The sequence below is a fragment of the Polistes dominula genome, unplaced genomic scaffold (genome assembly GCF_049000335.1).
Source record: "Polistes dominula isolate Pdom_NZ unplaced genomic scaffold, Pdom_raw_medaka contig_18, whole genome shotgun sequence".
Classification (NCBI taxonomy): domain Eukaryota; kingdom Metazoa; phylum Arthropoda; class Insecta; order Hymenoptera; family Vespidae; genus Polistes; species Polistes dominula.
In genome coordinates, this window is record NW_028301164.1 from 1366753 (window position 1) to 1389522 (window position 22770).

Genomic DNA, 22770 nt, shown 5'->3' on the forward strand with positions numbered 1-22770 from the left:
AAGTAGTCTCAAAGCCCAATATGATATATCTTATTCAATGTAATTTTATTTATAAATTAATCGTATGGATGCAGATGCAATAATGAGAACTTCAAGAAGCGATACGCGTATTACATTTTACATTGTCAACATTTTGCTGTCAATTTTAATACAAACGTGTGGTCTTGACCTAGATAGGTACCATGATAGAATATAAAGTGACACTTTTTCATTTTTAGCAGTCTAACGTGTTCCGCCTCCTGTTTTCGTGCAACAATTTTACAATTAAATTTGTAATTTTTCTTTTTCTTTTATAATTAATGTATATAATACACAATGTATTTCACATTGTATATGTACCTGATTTATATTTATATATAGATATATATATATATGTATATGTATATATATACATATTGTTATATTTATATATATATACACATATACATATACGCACACAGATATCAGGGAAACCTATCTAGTTTCATAACAGTCGTCATAGTTAGGTCTGCATCGATCAAGCACAACGAAAAAAGGATTAGATTAGATTTTAAATAAACAACATTTTAATTTTCCCCTTTAGGTCATCTAATATGCGATCAATTTAAAAATAATAATAATAATAATAATAATAATAATAATAATAATAATATAATTTTTTGTCTACTAAATTAAATAATAAATTTCCTGTTATTATCGTAATATTAAATTTATAAATCAATACAACAGTTTTCACATAAACCTCCTTTTACGAAAGTTTTAATATCACTGAATTGGATAGGTTTACCCTGTTATATATACATATATTAAAAATTTAATTATAATTAATAATAGTAATTATGATAATATTATGTAAATGTCAACGTTGTTAGACATAATATACACTGTATAATTTGCATTATAATTTCTCTCTCGATTTTCAAACGCGCTAACAAACAACATAAGACACTGCGGAAAAACTTGGGGAACTGTTACACATTATATTGTTGTCCTTTGAAATCATTTTTATAAAAGAAAAGGATATAAACTCATTTTATTAAAATAAAACTTAAGACTACCATATGTTGTACAACAGTACCCCTTGCTCTTGACATTTAATCACACAAACACATATATAGCGCATTCAATAGCCATATATCGATGATTTTATCGTCAAAAACAAGTGGACGTAATAAAGTGAAGGATAGCGATAATCATGAAACACGTTAGTTAGAAGATTACGACGAAACAGATTTCTAAAAAGTATCCTCGCATAAGAGATTGCATTATTTATTACAGCTAGTTAAAATATGCCACCATTGTATCATAGTTAATGAATGATTGATTAATTGCTAAGCATTATATACCTTTTTTCTGTCTTTCATAATAAAGATACATGTGAACAAAATGTCAATGAGTGCATGGGACCGTTGAATCTTTCGAATTCGATTATTTCTTATATTTCTCCTTCGCATTTCTTACAAAGAGCAGTCTCTTTCTCTTTCTTTTTTATTTTTTGTTTTTGTTTTGTTTTTAATGCATCATAAAGATAGAAGATTCAACATATATATGTGACATTCTTGTTCACAGTTTCGCTTTCCTACATTTTTTTTTTTTTTTTTTTTTCAAGCAATCGCAAATTACATCCAACCGGTCAAGCTTCTTTTTATGTTTTCTTTTCATTTCGCGTTCATAATATTGTTCTATCCACACGCGGCGCTCTTATATTTTCTTCATTTATTTCACTTTCTGCGTTTCTTATGCCTTTTATAATAATAATCCTTTCTGTTCTTATCAAACGTTCTGCTGAAACATCTCAACATATACGCGATTCTTAATCTTCCTTCGTTGGCTCGGGTTTCTTAACTAAAGGGATGGCAGCCTTTATCCTATAAAAAAAGAAAAAATAATAAAACAAACAATTATATCGAAATAATTAATTAATAAATACTTTTTATAGTACATTTATAAAAATAAAAATACAAATTGTAATCACATACTTGGCTGTAAACTCATCAACCTTTCCCTTAACCAGAGCCAAATTCTCATCAATTTGTGTTTTATTCGTTTCGTACACTTTTGGTAGCGTGAAAAGTGCAACAACACCTGAAATAATGCAATCATAAAAATGTAACAAAATTGTGTATAACTTTTAAAATAAACTTTTTTACATGTTTTTTTTTTTATGTTAATATACTGACCTATGATTATTAAAGTCATTCCATTGAACCATGAGCCAATGTAAGTGAAGCACCAAAGCAAAACGCCAAATTTGAGCGAATCAACGATATCTTCTACCAAGAAGAGTCTACGCAATTCGCTTATGGTTGCATTCACATGAGCAACGGCGATATCCGCGAGTTCGTGTACTTTCTCAGTTGGTAATGTAAGATCTAGGTCAAGAACATATCTAAAAAAAAAGAAATATTATTACAAATTTATTAACATTCACTTGTACTCTATACAAGTTTGATAAGTATATTAAGGTAAGCTTACTTAAATGGATGTCCATCTGAAGTTTTTTGAATAGCCTGAAGTACACTTTTATAAATACGGAAGGCTACCGTGGCGACAAGAATGAGTAATGATAAATAAGCAAGTACGCTGATCAAACTGAAGTAGGCCAGCGACAAAAGCAGCCCTAAAGTCGCTCCAAAGACAGCTCCTGATTTTTTTGGATCGCGCCAGTAGATCAGAGTAGCCACTGTAATAAGAATTACGTTAAAATATCTTTATATAATAATTATTCTATGCTTATATGTTAGAAAAACACATACATATATAGGACATACATCAATTTTATTCATTTGTACGAATCACACATCGCTACTTTTGTAAAATAATACTTTTGTTTCTTTTGTTTACAGGTACATAATATAACAATGATAATTTACAATATGAAATATTTCCAATATAGTTCACATTAACATATAATTAAACATAGAAATTCGTTACATACGAATATAAGTTTACAAAATAAAAATAAAATGAAGAATTTTTGTACTGAAAAAGAATATATAATGTTTTATTATTAGAAATAATATACTAAAAACAATAAAAATAATTCACATAAAAGACGGATACTTGTTATCGTAGTGAAATGCTTTCCTCGACACAAAAGCGTCAAACGAGTTTCATAGCTGCTGCATTGAACAAACGGTTCCCCTGTTGAAGAGGATGAGTCGTACTGTTATTCTGTTACAGTCTAATAACCCTTAGCCATCTTCCCCTTTATTCTTTCATTTTCTTTCTTTTTTTTCTATTTTTTTTTTTTTTTTTAGTTGTACCTCTGTTAATCTCTTGTATTATTTTTTTTTTTGCAATTGTTCCTTAATTACGGTAATTACGCGATAAATATTATAATAAAACAGTCTGGTAATTTAAGTACACTTTGCAAGTATACATTTGCTAAATTTGTGTATTTATAAATCTACAATTAAAAAACATGTTTGAATAAAAAAAAAAAAATAATAAAAATATTTCAGAAATATATATATATAAAGTATTTTGTTTTACTCTTATGAATCTAATAAATATTCCTCGTTAATTAATTGCCATGTGACTCCGTGAAATCGAACACGCATTCATTATTATTTAAATTTTCAATAAATTAATGTTGAATATATTATTTTGTTGTTTATATATAAATTATTAAACGTGTTTTACTTCAAATGAATATTCAAATATTAATGATTTACTGTTATAATTAATAAAATTTTATAGAATTTATAAAGTCGCGTGGTTAATTTGACCATATGTTGAAATTTGACACATGGATATTAGCGTAAAGTAAAAGAGTAGAAATTTGTAATATGTTTTTTTTTCGCGTTTGCATCTTTTTTCTTTTTTCTCTTTTTTTTTTTTTTTTTTTTTTAATTTAAAATAAATCAACTCACCGGCATTTTCATCCGGCAAAACTTTCACCGTAGCTTTCTGTACGTTTCTTCTTGTCATTATTGAATAGCAAGGTATATACTTCCTTCCACGCGAGAAATTTTTAAGACGTCGTAAAATGTTACTACGTAAGGTTGATGGTGTGTAGTATATGCAAGCGCACGCGCGATTATAGATACGTGTGTGATCACACACCGGGTTCGCCGCGTGGTTAAAACGATATCAACGCCATCACCGATTTCCTCGGTATTCGTATGAACTAAAAAACGCGACACGCTGTTTATTCCAAGAATAAGAACTTTCCAATTTTTTTTTCTTTTTTTTTTTTAATATATCATTCGTTTCTAATAACACATTTATATTCGTAGAATATTTTATTCTTATATCATCCTATATTATTATTATTATTATTATAATTAATTATTATTTTGATCTTTCGATTAGATTCGGCCATTTTGAATTTGTCATTTCAAATAATAAAACATCTCGATGGAATTTAAATTGATATTATTATCCATTCGTATTATAAATAAATACGAAAAAATTGTATTTAAATTAAGATAAATAATTGTTAATTAATAAATATATTAATATTATTATTAAAAAAAAGTTGTTTTAATCAATTCAATTGCATCATATTCCCCCCCTCCCCCATTTAAAAATATTAACATAGTTTCATTAAATATTTCAAATAATTCACTAAAAAGAGATTTTCCACATATTATTTTGGTTTTATAAGAAAGAAAGATAATCAAATAGGTAAATGTTCTAATAATAAATACAATTAGAACGTAGCAATCGGCTGGCGAGTGATCTAAACGAAGCAGCAGCAGCAGGCATATCTCTCATCCCGAAGCAGGCATAAAGATTTTCGTAATTTCATTTGGCGATGATTCAGTTTTCTCTCAGCCACAGTCTTAATAAATCTGTAGCTCGGCGACTAGCGACAAGCCAGAGATTTTCTTTCAACCTTTGCCAAAATTATAATACATATATATATATACATACATACACAAAAGATTTGTAAATTTACATGCGTCGTTGAATTGCTCAGGATTAAATCAAACATTTTCAACCATTCTTCTTAGAAGAATGTTTAACATTAACCAAATTTAATCCATAATTAGAAAAAGATAGAAATAAAGAGAGAGAGAGAGAGGGAGAGAGGGAGAGGGAGAAAAAGAGTGATGTTAAACCCCTCCTCTTATAAATGCGTAGACAACTACTTAAGAAATATTTATAGCTAGCGGTGAACGATCGGAAACTATGTCATTATCACGTGCGCGAAATATTATTTCTTTATCATTTTCCTGAGACGTCAAATTTTAAATGTTTAACAGCTAAAATTATATTGCCATTGAATACAAAAAATGTCTGAGTTAAAAGTATATCTTCGTTATTTTTAAAACAAATTACATTCATTCAAATTTAATGGTTAAAAGCTCGTTAAGTTGTAGAAAATGATAAAAGAAGGATCTCATTTTTAAAAGGTCATTCAAAATGGAGTAATTAATTTTCAAAATCACGTATAAACTTTGAAGACTCACCCCATATATGTTGTATGGTACTTGCAAAAAAAGAAACTCAGCTGTTCCTTTAATAGATCTAGAGTTTGAATTTTTGCAAGTGATTCTTTATGAATAACGATTAACTATCATCAACTATATAATATGAAGAATAACGTTCGTCAATTTCTAACGGATGTAGAATATTAATGATATATCTTTTTTTTGTTTTATTTTTTATTTCCGGTATACCTACGTTTGCAAAATACAGTTATCTTTTATTAAAGAATATTTCAAAATAACAAAATATGATTCATCAATTTTCTCTTCTTTTTTTTTACTGGATTGAATTTAATAATATAATTTGCATAAAATATTTTAATATAATGTATTTTATATTATGTTGTTGTTTTTTTTTCTTGTTATTTGGCTAAGGAATGAATTCATTCAAAGTAGACATTTTATCGTTTTGAGTGCAACCAACCTATATTACAGTATGTCATGAATAATGTAAAGAGTATGTGTACTTTCTGTGTATTTCTCTCTCTCTCTCTCTCTCTCTCTCTCTCTCTCTTTTTCTAACTTTATATATATAGAACAAGTATATATATATATATATATATATATTTACACAAACATGAAATCAAAACGTGTGAGTTAAACACGTGAACGAATTTAATTTATGGGACGTTCTAAGAAAAAGAATATTCATGTAATAGGTTGTTCCTACACTTAAATTCTTTAAGATTATTTCGAGAATGTTTAATTAAAAGAATCCTTACATTTATCAACAAAAAAAAGAAAAAAAAACATTGTCCTCTTCTTTTCTTTATTAAAGAATAATTATAAGTATACTTTTTAAATTCTACACGAATTTTTGATACATTTGTAGAACAGATTTTAAATGCAAATATATAGAGAAAATTATTTCATACTCGAATATTAATTCACTAAAAGAGATTATATCAATCAAAATAATTCGAATATGCATAAATCAATAAAAATAATGAATAAAACATTGAATATATATATATATATATATTCTAAAATAAATATATATATATATTATTTTCTCTCTCACTCACTTTCTTTAACACTAGATATACCAGACCAGTCACTTTGACTGGTCGGGCCATTTTAATTCAAAATTTCTATTTCACGTAACATTTAATTTCTGTAAATAATTAATCATTTTGTTATTTTTTAAAAGTAAATAAAAACTAGAAGCCTTAAAAACCATGTTTATTTTTTTTTTATACACCAATTATTTTGACTAGTGCGATAGAAATAGATATACTGAAAATGGTGATAAATCTAGTGTTAATGATATAAATTACTCACATGTTTTTTTCGTGATGGCCATATTTTCAAATAATCCAAGTAAATCCAGAATTACTATAGTACAATTATTATCCTTACTTCCTATTATTATTATTATTATTATTATTATTAATAATAATAATTAATCCTTATTTTTACACCGTTTTATTTAATCGTAAGCACCAATTACGAAAGACCTGGTCGAGGTATTATAGGTAAGTAACTAAGGTAACAATTTGGAAATAGATCGAGACGTTGGTTAGATTGAACAAGGTATAAAATAGGGGAGATGAAAAAAGAAGAATAAGAGGAAGAAGAAGAAGAAGAAGAAGAAGGGACGAGTATGAAGGGCAGAAAGGAATAATCTAACCCAGGACAAACAGACGTACAAACAGAGGTACAAACAGACACAGTGATACATATACGTATAATACACAGAGGAGGATATAGAAGGAATATGTATTTGTGTATATATATATATATATATATATATATGTATATGATATATAAAGAAAGAGAGAGAGATGGAAGATAATGGAGACAAGACGCACGAGGTCGCGATAAAAGCGTATCGATCCTTGGATTAGGTGGGCGAACGATATTACACGAAGACACAACTCTTCTCCTTGCTTGACGACACCCGAGCCAAGGAAACTAGTCGGACTCGAAGAAGAAAATCTTACCGAAAGATAGACAGAAGGGAGAGAGAAAGAAAAAGAGAGAGAAAGAAAGAGTGTGTGTGTGTGTGTGTGAGAGAGAGAGAGAAAGAGAGAGATTGAATGAGTGAGAGAGAGACAAAACTTCGAAAATCTGGCTTAGGGCCAACGAACCTGGCCACACGTTATATTTAGTTTTATCCGAGAGTTCGAGAGGAGTCTGCTCAATAACTACGTAAGAGGGCGCATATACACGTCTTATATATATATATATATATATATGTATATAACTAAGTTATAATACATATATGTAACATATTTTATAATACATTGTAGTAAGTTATCTAATATTTGTATGAAAAATATTTTTCTGTTTTTATGTTTAAGTTAGAAATAAATTAAACGTGATTGGGATATGTGTAAAATATATAACCAAGTTATACTACAAATATGTGAAAATATATATTAAAATATACATTATTTTATAATATATATTCTAATAATATTTTAATATATTATATTAAATATATTAAATTAATATAATATAATATTATATTTATAATATAATTATATATATATATATATTTTAATTTAATATATATTATAATATAATAAATTATATTTATATTAGTTAAATTAATATATAATATATATATAAAATAATATAATATAATATATATATATAACATATTTTATAATACATTGTAATATATCATCTAACATTTGTATAAAAAATATTTGCCTGTTTTTTATTTCTTTTTTATGTTTTTCTAAGCTAGAAATAAATTAAACGAGATTGGATATTTTTGTTGGACAAATACATAATAATAATAATAATAAAGAAAAAAAATGGGGGATACATTTATTTTATATGTATATATATACCTCTTCTATTCTACTTTTCAAGACATATACATACATACATACATACATAGATTTTTCAAATACCTTTCTTAACATTCTTGCTTTCTTACCTCTCGGATTCAGTCTTTCGGGGTTAAACCATGCGTCTGGAAAAAATACAATTAGAAATATGTTAACAATTATATTTTCCAACACCATTTAGAAATCAAATGTTATTTTCGATATGATGTGGATAGGAGAGTTTTGTTTTGCTTTTTTTTTTTTTTTTTTTAATATACTTTTGTTGTATTTGTTATATTGTGTGATTGATTAAAATGTAAGAAGATGCATGGCAAATGAAATGATTTGTTAATCGTGATTGAAAGAGTATGCAAAAGTTTTTTAGATGATTTTTAAAATTCATGTGATATGACGAATCACAATTTGAAATTTCAAATAAAGATATTCAATTGAAAAAAAAAAATAAAAAAGAAAAAAAATTCAATAAACATTCAATTCCATCGAATATTTTGTTTTGAAATTTATCTACAAAATTTCTTATTTCATTTGTTAAATTACAAATCAAGTTTGTATGTATTTTTATATTCTATGCAAAAAGTGTTATCCCAAATTTGTAAGAATAGGAAAAAATAAATTTGGAAAAGAAAAAAAAACAAAAAAAAAACAAAAAGAAAGACAGAAAATCACCTACAACTTTTTGATTTATTTTATAAATGCAGATAACGATTTTAATTGGTTAATTGGTTAATTGGTAAGAATCCAGTGCATTGTTCATTGTATACGCGTGCGCATATTTCATTTTATTACAAGAGTGTAATTTCATTCGAATAATGGATGCTATTCAACTCTCATTTGCAAAACCAAATAAGAAGAAAGGAGAAATACACGTTAATTTAATTTTGATATTTATTCATCGATACACTCATCAAACATGCTGAAAATGATTATCCATTGAAAAATATTGTTGTTTCTATTATGAAAATATATGCATGTCAATTTGATAACCCGACTAATCGTAGTTTTATTTCGTTTCTAGTTTCGATTATATCTTTGAATAATAATTGAAGTCCAAAGTGCAGTAAAAATGTTTCACGAGAAATATACTAAAAAGCATAAATAAAATAATGTAATAATAAAGCAATAATAAAATAAAAATTTTTCTTTTTTTCTTTTTTTTTTTTTTTAGTAAAAGCTTTTGCAATTTTTAAGGTAAAGAAAGCATCGAAATTGATCAAAGATAATATAATAGAAATAGAAATAGATTTATCATGCTATAATAGTATTTGTGTGTTAAAAATATTACGCGTTAGATAAAATTACCAGTTTTGTGTCCCCAATCGGTGCACCATTTTATTGTCTGATCAAAATTATTAGCTGTGTTGATTTAATTATTAATAATATAATTGTATGATATTTAAAATGTATCAAATTATTTTGTTTCACAAATAATATTTTAAATAATATAGTATTATCATTAATAATTAATTAAATTATATAGCGTAAAATATTTTTAATATTTATCCTTCAAATGGAATTGTGCAAATAAAAATATTAACCCTAAATATATACAAATTTATTTATTATATATTATAATATATATAAAATATTATATTAATATATAAAATATTATATATATATAAAATTTTAATTTTATATTTTTTAATTTTTACTTTTTCAAATTATAAATTGAATTATAAATAATTAAAATTTTAAATTTTATTTTTATTAAATATATTTATAGAAATTATATATATATTTAAGTTTAATATTTTTAATTTAATAAATTTATATTATAATTTAATTCCATATATCAATAATAATAATTTCATATAAAATCTAATTAATACATCAAAATTATTATTATTATTATTATTATTAATAAAATAATTCTTTACCTATTTAATAAAATCATACTAAATACGATTTTATTGAATCATTTTGCAAACCATTTTATGCTGTCAACACGAGAAATTAAAAAATCTTACGATTCATCAAATAATACCTTTGTAGATATATATACAAAAAAAAAAAATAACTTGTTATTATCTTTTACATAGATATCAAAATAAACGACACTTATGTATGTATTTTTTGTTGTTGTTGTTCAAGTTTAAAACTTATATTGTTCACGCAAACATACGTGAGAATTTTCAAATCACGTAGATCGTAGAAACGTGAAGAACAAACGTTCATTAAAATACATTCATATATACATATATATATAGATATATCTATTTCTCAGATAATTATGATGATAGATGATAATATTCGTCGTTAAAATCTAAAAATAAAGTTTATAAATTTCAATGATGAATTTTCATCATTACATCTAAAGAACGTTATTTCAAATATTGAAGGTCGTTCTTATTAAGAGAGAGAAAAAGATAGAAAATAAAAAAAGAAATTAACAAAAAAAAAAAAAACAAAGTAAAAGTATAAGCACAAAAGTAGAAGTAGAAGTAGACATATATATATATATATATATATATATAACTAAACAATTTTATCTTTGATGTCATTTAAAACATGTTGACGTAATAGGCGTGTAAAGTTGCAAATAACAAAATAAATAATAAAATAAAAATATACGTAAACAAATATAGATATTTTTATTAATAAAATATTTATTTGTTTTTTTTTTTTAATTCTAATGATATTAATTATTATTTAACATCACATTATAATATTTAATAATAATTTGAAATTATATATATATATACACACACAATAAATATTCCTGTAAAATGTTCGATATTCGTAAAGCAAATTTTGAAACGCATCGAAATTAATATTTTCACAAATTGTTTTAAATGTTTCTCTATCTCTCAGTGAATAATTATATGCAAACATAATAAAAAAAAAAAAAAAAAAAAAAAAAAATACTAAACAAAACAGACAAACAATGTAATTTTCCTTTCGTTGTAATATACATTCCTTGAGAAATGTTTCACGTTGTTGACTGACTGTTGTTAAATTTAGATTTTCGGTTTCTTCAAGAAAATTTTAACTGAATATCATCAAATGTGAATACTAATAAATATTAATACTACGTATACAAAATTAAAAAAAAACACACACACACACAAAAATAATCAAGATAAATTTGTTATATCTATATAGTAAGCTTTTATATTCATTTCAAAATGAAAACATCAATAATTTTATATTACTCAAACATGTTATTATTTCAATGAGTTGTATTATATCGTAAAACGGTAATTGGAAATGGAAAAAAAAATAAAATAAAATAAAATATTAAAAAATTAAAACAGCGAGGAAAAAAAAGTAAGTAGAAGAAAATTAACGTAAAAAAAAAAAAAATATAAAAAATAAAAAAATAAAAAAAGATTACATAGAAGAACAACAGGAATATCTTCCATGACTCATTGTATAGATGAAGGTATCGATAAAGCTACTTAATACAGCTTACTTAGCGATATCGTGACATAACCACACACACACACACACACACACACACACACACACACACACACACACACACACACACACACACACATACACATCAACCATCCATCAACTTACGCACATATACACAAATCAAAAGAGATACGCGCTATTTCTACACATAAACAGGTTATTGTAGCAAAGATACGAAATTACTACTCTACCTCGTACCAAAGTACAAGTGCAATTTTTGCCTTTGTCATCGAGATACTGCTGCACCATCAAAAGGGGAATAGAAGCCTGGTATTGGTGTTGGTGGGGGGGGGGAGACAGGGGAGACAGGGGGGACAGGGGTTATTACATAATTCAATTTCAATCTACTGCAAAGATTAAATATGTTCGAGAGAACACGCCAAAGTATCGTTTTTCAATTTTACACTTATCGTGTTTCTTCCTTTCTTCCGTCATTTTGAATTAATCTTTTTTGGGGGGGAGGAGAGGTGGGGGGACTGAGGTTCTCACAGTATACAATAATAAAAAGAAAATAAGTAAAAAAGAAGAAAAAAAGATTAGATATTAAAAATATAACGATGATAATTACTTTTTCGTATCATTGAAGAATTATCATCGTCAGGTATAAATTTGAAACGATATTATGTAGATATTTATTTGTCCTCTTATCGACTAATATATAAGAAAGATTAGTTTTTTTTTTATCTTTTTTTCTTTTTTTTTCTCAACTCTAAATGATAAAATGAGAAGTCAATAAAATGAAAAAGATAATTTTTAAACATATATATATATATATATATATATATATATATATATATATATATATATATATTAATAATACGTATTCACATAATGAAGTAGTCAATAGAACAACGATCCTTGAACCTTGCTATGCGACTATGCGACGCCATTTTGAAAACAGCATAAAAATCTCTATGTCGTGAAATTATTTCTACATGTAAATTGTTCTTTTTAAAAATATCTGATAAAAAATAATACGTAATATACTTTATTGTTAAATAAAATTAAAAAAAAAAAAAGGAAATTATCGATGCTTGAAAAAAAAAGAGGTTAGGCTTATTGATTTAAAAAGAGTGGGAAAAAAAAAAAAATTAAAAAAGAAGAAAATTATGAAAAAGATATGGTAGAAATCGATAATAAACTTTTACTCGCATAATTTTCATCCGAGAATTAATATAATGATCGATAACCCAGTTTTGATTCCGAACACATCTATCAACTACGAGAGTCAAGAAGAGCCATACTGCGCAGGGCCTGATGCAGCATAGAACTACGTGAATACATTTCTCATTAAAAAGAGAAACAATTTTATTGAAATAGAAATAGATACAAAAAAAGTTTTAAATGAATCTACAAATATAATAATAATAATAATATAAAGTTAAAATAATAGAAATATAAAAAAGAATATAAAAATGTGAGTTTGAAAGTGTGTGTGTGTGTGTGTGTGTGTGTATTTTATGTATATGCGTAGGAGAGAGGGTATTTGACTAATACAGGAAAGGGGTTTTCTAAAAGAAAGTCTTATTGATTTTCATGGTGTGAAAGAGAGTCGCGAATAGATGTCAGGTCGATAAGATTATGGGTGGTAAGCGAAACTAATTATCGTAAACACGAGAAAAACAACAAAAAGAAAAAAAGGAAGAAGAAGAAAGTACTGTAAACAAAACATTAGAAAAAATATTTACACTTCAGTTGTTGGTAGTATGAAATTAACTTTGTGTTATTCCTTTTCCTCGATCCACGTATATATATGTATGTGTGTTATGTACATGTATATAACTAAAGTATTAATGTATGTGTAAGTATGGACGAGTCAAAGTACGCGTGAGGAACAGGAACGACCAGAATCGCAGTAGCTGAATCGACCGACCCTCTTCTTCTATCCCATCGAGCTCTTTAAAAATGGCGTGGATCGCATAATATTTTTCTTATTTTTACACGTACACAAAGGTGCGTAATAACAAGAAAATAATCAAATAAATCAAATAAATAGATAAATGTTAAAATCAAATTCCAACGTTTGACGTAACGGGTGCACTTTGTCCTGTTTAGAAAAAAAAAAAAGTAGAATAAAGAAAATAGATAGCCATGTTAACGATTATGACAATGACGATGAAGATGATGATAATGATGACTATGATGAGCACAGCTAGAAAGATATTAAATCTCTGTAGAAAATAAAAATAAAACAGTATAATGTATGAAGCTTTGAATATTAGAAAACATGATTGATAGGAAAAATCTTACTAGGATTAAGAATATTCCAGAAACAGGGAACACCAGTAGAATTAACGTTGGTAACAACTGCGTTGGTGTTATCATTGTTGCTCTTCCGTGCGGAATTTTCTTTTTCCGGCATTGGGCACGACACCGGTGCTACAGTCTCCGAATCCATTTTGTTTTATTTTTTAATATTTTAAATATATTTATACGTTTGTTCTTTTTATCGACGTTGGTTGTTAGGGCTCGAGCACACACAAGAAAAAAAAAGTCCTAAAGCAATTTATTAACACACCGTTTTCAAAGACGACGGTTAATAGACGACTACTTGTGCGTCGAGGAATTAGAGTCTCTTGCTGTTTATTGATAATAATTGTAATAGTAGTAGTATTAACAGTTTAGTAATAGTTGTTTAAAACACTGCTGGCTGGGACTAGAATAAAATAAAAAACAAAAGTAACACGAGTACGTATACGTCACTGTTTTCTATCTTTACGATTTTCCCTTAACCTTTAAACTTGTCCGAGGTGAAAGTCGAAAAAGATTAAAAAGAGGATTACGAGCGGAAGAATAAACGAGATAAATTAGTGTTTAGGAAGGAAAGTTAAAAAGAAAAAAAGAACAGAGAAAAAGAGAGAGAGAGAGAAAGAGAAAGAGTAATAATCAAATATATATATCTATATATGATATTTATGTATATATATAATAAATATATCAGATGAGAAAAAAAGAATGAGAGGACGCAAGTGTCGCTCCGCACTGCGAACAATTCGGGTCGTTTCTACGTTCCTTCCTTCCTTTCTTCCTTGTCTCTCTCTCTCTCTCTTTTTCTTTATATTTCACGGCGCCGATGCCTTTTTCTTTCTTCTTGTAAAGAACCACAAACACCCCTGCCGAATCGGTCGGCACAGTCGTCGACGAGAACTGCTGGGCGTACCTGATACGCAATTTCTCTACGTTAGATGCGCAGAAAAAAAAATGAGGGACGCGCCGTCGCTCAACACAACAAGTCCTTTTTTTTTTTTATTCACGCAATTTATCTCACGAAAGATACGGCCCTGACACTCTCTAAAAGAGAGGACCCCTTCACCAAATTGTATTTGTTTGTTTGTTTTTATCTTTTTTCCTTCTCTTTTTATTTATTCCTTTCTTCCTTCCTTCCTTCCTTCCTTCCTACCGTTCTCCTTTATTCTCTCCCCTCTACTAACTCCTCTTCGTTAAATCCTTTTTACACGAAGTTTTTTAAATGCCTTTTGAATTAAATTCCGCTCGGTGGATTTGATACGTCGAAAATGAAACTTGGGAGTCGCACGCGTCGTTCGAGAACTGAAGGCTGTTATCGACCCGCGCTTAGCTCCGACCCCTCCCTGCATCCACATCCCCCTTCTCTTCCTGCGGAACTCCCTACTCTACTCTACTCTACTCTACTCTACTCTACTCTACTCTACTCTAATACTATACTATACTATACTATACTATACTATACTATACTATACTATACTATACTATACTATACTATACTATACTATACTATACTGTACTATACTATACTATACTATACTATACTATACTATACTATACTATACTATACTATACTATACTATACTATACTATACTATGCTATACTATACTATACTATACTATACTATACTATACTATATTCTACTATACTATACTATACTATACTATACTATACTATACTATACTATACTATACTATACTATATCCTTTTTCTTTATCTCTCTCTCTCTCTTCCTTTCCTATCCTACCTATCCTACTCTTCTATCCTTCCATGTTACCATCACCACAAACCTCATCACCCTTTCCCTTATAGTTTCCCGTTCCTTTCCACCTTTATACTACACCTGCCTCTCACCGCGCATCTATACATTAATTTCGACTACAGCGCTTTGATTACCTCCAGTGACGATATTTCGAACTATATACAGGATCTTCTTTAGTACCGCCAATTTTTGAATTATATTTAAATTGGATATTGAAATATTTTTAATTAAAACTTTTTTACGAATGTTTCTAACGCGATTATGTAAATCGTAAAAGAAAAAAATTTCTTATACACGTATAAACTATACTTATTCGATAGTTCATCGATTCTTTCTAACGTAACCTAAGACGCATGCGCTAATTTCAAAAGCGGAGGGAGCTTTATGAATAAATGAGTGAGCAGGGAAGAAGAAAGGGTCAGAAACAAGATACTTTACTGGTCGAGGGATTAGAACGACTACTTGCAGGAGACATATAGGCGCCCACATAAACTAAAGACAAACCCTCAGACTGTAATAGACTGTAAAAACCTTTTTTCTTCGCGGGGGAATATATCGAACACGCACTAAATTATGCTCAATGAATTTAGTATGATCTTACTTGCGTTACTTTCTAGAAAAAAAAAAATAGGGAAGTCTAGACTTTCTATACGACCAATACGACGCGTAGTTGAAAAATTAATAAGCGTATTATTTATAATATTTATTGTAAATTTTTAATAAGGAAAAATTGATTATTATTTTTATTATCGTTAGATTATTCCTTTCTAATTTTTTTTTTTAATTCCTTTTATATTATTATATCACAAAAGAAAATCGATATGGCAGGCCTCCAAGAATTTTCACTGTCACGATTTTTTTCTAAAGCTAACGAATATTTGAAATCCGATCGTATATACTACAAGTTAGAAATCTGAGAAGACCAGCAAAGAAGTTCTGTCTCGAGGTCACAACTCCAGCTTCCAGACTGAATCATGACTGAACCCAGAAAATGACGTTTACTTTTAAAAGGATGGCCGAGACCTCTGTCATCGTTGACCGACATTAAATGCCTGACATTAACAGACTAGAGACATGAAGAATCCTTGAAATTCCTTGGCAAGAATCTAACACGTAAGTATCACTTACTTACTTACAATTAATGCTAAATTACGCGTTTGTTTCAAGTTACTATGAAAAAGAAGATTCCTACTTTCTCTCGCTAGATTACATCAGATATATATTTAAAAAAAAAAGAAACCTACCATACCGACTGTAGATTTGTTAAACTGTCGGTAAAAAGATTATCGATATTATCAACACTGTTGATGAGATAGAACTAACTTTTGAAATCAAATTTGTTGTAAATTATATACGAGATAATTACTATAAATATTATAATAAAAACAGTATTAAAAAAAAATAATAATAAGATCTATTTCTCTCAGAAACCTAAATACCAATGACTTATTTTTCCACTTATATAAATACAAATGTATAAACAATTGAATAGCTTACTTATAGGAAAGTAACTTGTTTCGACAAAAAGGTGCAAACTAAGAGAAACATGCAATTTGTGAACAGGTGTTAAAAGAAAAGAAACTATGTAAAAAGATTACATGGAAAAATAGAATGTCTGATCTTTCAACAGTTTGCACAATTATCATCACCGCTTGAACTTTCTATTTAGTTTCTTTATCCTATGTAAAGATAGGCCATACGCCATACTGATAATATAATTGATCGATTTAATTTTATACTCTGATGGATATTTTTTTTACTAAATAAAATTACGTCATTATGTCTGAATATAATACGAAATAGTGTTCACAAAGGTGTGTCACATATACCTATTGAGTACTGCAGTAAGAGAGAGAAAGAGAGAGACAGTTCGGATCAATAAACTGTAGTAATCAATACTTACTAAGACGATTTAAGTTACACCAAAGGCTATCATTATACGTTCTTTCATCTTATCTCTTCAATAATTACTATTATTATTATTATAAGAAATATCAGGCGAACATAAATAGATAGAATCTTAAGTGCCTTGACCGCAAGTGCTAATCCACAAATAAAAACTATCGTTTAAATACCAATTAATCAAATATAATATGCGCGTTTTTAATCTTTCTACCAGTTTGACGACAAGTGATTACAAAAAAGCAGTTTTTTTCTTTTTTTACACAAACTTTTTCATGAATTATAGAAAAGGAAATTAATTAAATTATGTCTTGTAAGAAAAAAAGAAATTAATAATTAACAACACTTTAAGGTGTCTACTGATCATCTAAATCTATAATTTGTTACGTGTTATTATTAATAAAGAAAGAAAGGAAGAAAAAAAAAAAAGGTAGAAAGAAATTTATAAAGTTAATTATTTCTCAATCTTATTCATCCTCGAAGTCTAATCGTGAGAATATAATTAAATTATGACGAGACCAAACTATAGGAATAGCCCGGTCAATGAGCATATGGAGCGATTAGCATGTATCCACGTAACGGTAATAATTATTCATATCTTCGGACCATATAAGGGAACAATTCCGCATATTATTTATTTAATATAATTTATTAATCTATATATATATGGTATGAAAAATAATTATTTTCTATATGTCCCATTATTATATACTAAAACTTTAGAAAATACTTTTGTATGAAGTAAATCAAGCTAATAATTGTTATGCAAAGGAAGGAAGTGTGTTAAAGTGTTAAACGAACATCTTAATAACGAAATTGAATGGTTTACTCTTTTTCATTCCACACAACAGCTAATCGTTTATTTTTAGATATTTGTCGCATGACTCCTATATACCTTCATCCATTTTCCTTTCCCCCTTCCATACTTAAATATCCTTTCGTTACAAGAAACGTGAAAGAAATAACATAGTTGAGTTCCTCCTCCTACTCCTCCTTCTTTTGACTTCTTGTCAGCCAAGATTGGTTGGAAACAATTCTTTTTGTACGTGTGTATATAAATGCTTCAACGTATTTCGTTCGCTTATGAATCAACCTTTAAGTTTATTTTAATCTCTTGAAAAGTGTGACTCATCATCATCATCAACCATGACAAAATATTTCGCAATTCGATTGTGGGGTTTAACGTAATATAAGAATTTACTTGATGGAAAAAATTGTTATCTACCCTTGCCAATGAAAATGTCAAACATTATCAGTCAAGTACCACTCATATGTAAAATTGAAAATGATGATAATGATTTAAATAAATCTACTGATATATTAATTAATATATTATAATATATATTTTCTTTTTAACCATTTTCTTAATTAATATTAATCCGATAACGTGAAACTATTAAAAATGATTTATCGTTCGAGATAAAAACTGTTTTCAATAGGATCAGCTTTTTATGTATGGCAGACACGTGTCACGAAAAGAAAACTTTTTTATTCGGTGATGATGCAATGCAGCGAGTAAATATATCGATTTTAAACGATATGATGCGATGGTAGAGTTATGCGAAAATGTATATGTCTAACTTACCGAGCCCCATGTCCCTGAAGATTTCCTTTGGCGCTATTTCAATGTCCTGAATCCTGTTTTCGGGTTTATCAACATTATATCTTGCATCTTTCTTTCCATCATCCTGGGTGGACAATTTGGATATACTAGAAACAGTCTTGGATTCGGATTTTGTAGTAGAATTAGATGTTTTATCATCCTTTTGATCAGTCCTCTTGCTCGTTAGAATTTTTGTATTTGTGATTTGTGTTGGTTCCGTTTTAATCGCAGTCGTATCTTTGACAATGTCGTTGACGTTATCTGAGATCGTTGAAACGGTCTCATTTGTATCTTTAAATGCCCAATGATCTGCTGAAAATTGATCGTTACTCGTAACAAGGTCATCGGCGAGTTCCTTCGAAGAATCGTGACTACTACTCAAAACGATATCGGTACTTTCTTTGTTTGATTTGATTACAGGTGCGGATGGAGTAGTCGATGAATGAGTAGAATCAGAATCAAGTGGTTCAAAGGAACTTAAATTTTCTTTTTCCGGCATATCTTTCTTTGTAAGATTAGAGCTCTGATCGTCATTCATTTTCGTTTGATCAGATACAGGAGCAGTAGTAGCAATAGTAGAAGATATTAACGCGTCTTTGTTGATATTGCTTGTAGAAGTCACGGTGTTGTGTATGTTGTTGTCAGAGAAATCAAGGAGTAGGTTGTTATCAGTGTTGCTTGTTGGTAAAGTATGGGGTGGTGGTGGTGGTGGTGCCGATGCGGTACGTTCAATTTCCACGAAAGCGACAGTGGCAGCCTTAGGGTTGAACCCTTCCGCGGAAGTTGTCCTACCTGCCGGTCGTTGAAACGGATCCGCCATGGAATCGTATTTCTCGATATCAGCGGAAGGTGGCGGGGTGGCGGGTAAAGCCTTTTCCTCCTCCTCCAACTCCTCCCTCTTCCCCAGCTCCTCCTCTTTTTGCACCTCCCGTTCCTCCTGTTCGTTTAGGAAGGTACGTTTAGGTATTGTACAAGTTGGTAACTGTTCATGCTTCGTTTGAACTTCGGGATCCATAGAGTCTGCTGCTACCGGATGATCTTCTTGCACACGTGGCGGTTCCAAAACTGATGATTGTTGTCCCTCGGACTTAGCTTTTTCTTCTTCCACAAGTCCCCCACCTTCTTTTTTCTCACCTTTCTCCTTCTCTTCCTTCTCCTTCTCCTCCTCCTTTTTTACCTCTCCCTTCACCTCTTTCGAATCACCATCAGCATTTTCATCATCGTTATCCTTCTTTTTATTACTCAACTCCCCGAGCAAATTCTCAGGCTCGACTCGTTCGAAATCGTCGGTGGAATCGTGCTCGCGTTTAATCGTACCAACGATATCCTCGATTTTCGAATCGGTATCCTTCTTAGGTTCTTCCATAACTGTCGTTATTTGACTCTCCTCTGACGTTATCGACATCTTCTTCTTCTTCTTCTTCTTCTACTACTTCTCCTCCTCCTCTTCTACTTCTTCTTATTATTATTTCTATCTCCTTTCTAATTTTTCTCTACTTTCGATACCTTAGCAAATATATATATATATTAATATATGTATATGTATATGCAGGTGTTAGCCAGGTCCTGTCGTATCCTGTTCCGTGTACGATGCGTCAAAAACGTACAACAGAGACAGCAACAAACTTGTACTCCCCGTTGTTGTTCTTCTTCTTCGATTTTAATTTTCAGGAGCGTAGCAACGTTAACTCGCCTTTATATATTATATCCTTTGATTAATTAAAAATTAATTTCAATCTTCGATGTATTCGTAACGAGAAGATAATCACGAATGCGTATCCTCGGTTCCTTCGCGCTCCTTCTCACCGACGTCGCGCCGACGATAAACGCCGACGGCGCTGCTGCCGACGACCGTTTTTATTCACCCTATCCTTTCCTCGAGAAAGACACACGTGCAAAAGGCTTATCCTTCAATCTAATATATGAGTATACTTTGTATATAAATTATGTTTCTTGTTATCTTTCTTTCTTTCTCTGATTTATGATTCTATGTACACGAAGTTTCTTCTTCAAAAGATTTTTTTCTATCTTTATCTCTCTTTCTCTCTTTATCCAATAACCGTTCTCTTCCGGTTAACTATCCGAATTCCTAACCTTTTATTACAATCAAGTATGTATATATGTATATATGTATGTACTTAACGTCCGTGTATCTCTGAAAACTCACCGGCTCAGAACGAAAAAACAGTTCGGTTGAATGAAAAGGCTCACACACCGGATATATTTTTATCGGCTTTTTACACGCGCTCTTTCCTTGCACTAGAAAACGTCAAAGTGACAGCCGGAGAACCAGAATACGTCAAGTGCACGGGTGGTAGGGATAACGCTAGAGAGAGATGGAGAAAGAGAAGATGAGTGGGAGAAAACTGTGCGTAGATGCGAGGTATAGAACGAGTGAGAAAGATAGAGAAAGAGAGGGGGGAAATCTATAATAAGAACCACCAAAAGCTGACGTTTCCATCAACAAATTGTAAACATTCTTAAATTTCTTTTCATTTTCCTAATTCATCGAATTTCTATTCTCTATTATGTTCCTTTTATTTGGAGAGAAGCATCTTTAGCCTTTTTTTTCGTATATTGTGTTTATTATTCGTGTTAGGTTTACGTTTCGCAATCGGTCCAGCGCGCCCCCTGCCCTTTACCCCTTTTTTTGCTACGTCACTGATGTGCCGGCACGTTAGACCAATCGCGAGCGTTCTTATAAAACTCGAACGTCGATTTAATGCGCGCGTAATACGAATGCGTTTACGCATTATGACACAATTCAATTTTAATATTTAAACATATATTTTTATATTTTTAATTATCTATACGTATATAAAATGTTCTTTAATTAATAATACAATTGTAAAGATTATTTATACGTAGACAAATAAAGAATACAATTGTTTTATTAATGAATGTAGTTATAAAATAATAATTTTATTTATAAACGTATATTTTGAATATTTAAAACAAAATATTTCTCGTAAAGAAAGAAATGTAATTTTTCTTTATTTTACGGCAATGTAATTCTGAAAATAGAAATCGAACAAGGTTTTATAATGACATTCGTTCAAATAAGATATATACATATACATATATATATATATACAGGTAAGAAAAGTACATCTGTACTCATCAGTACATCTTGTGATGTCGACTAATTGTTCTAAGAATTTGATTAGTCAGAAAACTGATATCGATAAAAACTAACGGAACGTTATACGCTAATACTTTAATCTTATTTTGTTATATAAAATTTGTAACATATATTAAATAATATCAAAATAAAATAAAAATGCATACTTAAAGTAATATAAAATACATTAAAACGATTGCAATAGAAATAAATAAATAAATAAATAAATAATTACGTAATGATGAAAATTATTGTTATAAACAAAATTGAGAACCCCTGAGATGTGAGAAGACTAAATCAGAGCTTCTCAAATTGCAGGTTGCAACTCTATATGGGTAAGCAGAAATTTGAGTGAAAATAAAACTTTCCTGACTCAACAATAACTAAAAATTAATAAAGAAACAGTTTAGCAACGTTACGCGTATAATACAACTGTAAATTTAAAAAAGTAAATGAAAATATGACATCGAATCTATACCCAGAGTCGCAAAAATAATTTGAT

At 28.9% G+C, this 22770-nt stretch overlaps 1 protein-coding gene and 1 long non-coding RNA gene across 2 annotated transcripts; one reads left to right on the forward strand and one right to left on the reverse strand.

The window, feature by feature from the left end:
• Positions 1-26: 26 nt before the first annotated feature.
• Rtnl1 (reticulon) lies at positions 27-21479 on the reverse strand. The gene is made up of 6 exons (XM_015325188.2): positions 19130-21479; positions 8308-8343; positions 2455-2662; positions 2160-2368; positions 1959-2064; positions 27-1847 (listed from the first exon to the last, which is right to left on the reverse strand). The coding sequence occupies exons 1-6, from the start codon at positions 20550-20552 to the stop codon at positions 1793-1795; spliced, it is 2037 nt and encodes a 678-aa protein (XP_015180674.1). The 5' UTR covers positions 20553-21479; the 3' UTR covers positions 27-1792.
• Positions 13059-13588, forward strand: LOC149030483 (uncharacterized). The gene is made up of 2 exons (XR_016178707.1): positions 13059-13336; positions 13442-13588. It is a non-coding gene; the product is annotated as an uncharacterized LOC149030483 (long non-coding RNA).
• Positions 21480-22770: the final 1291 nt, after the last annotated feature.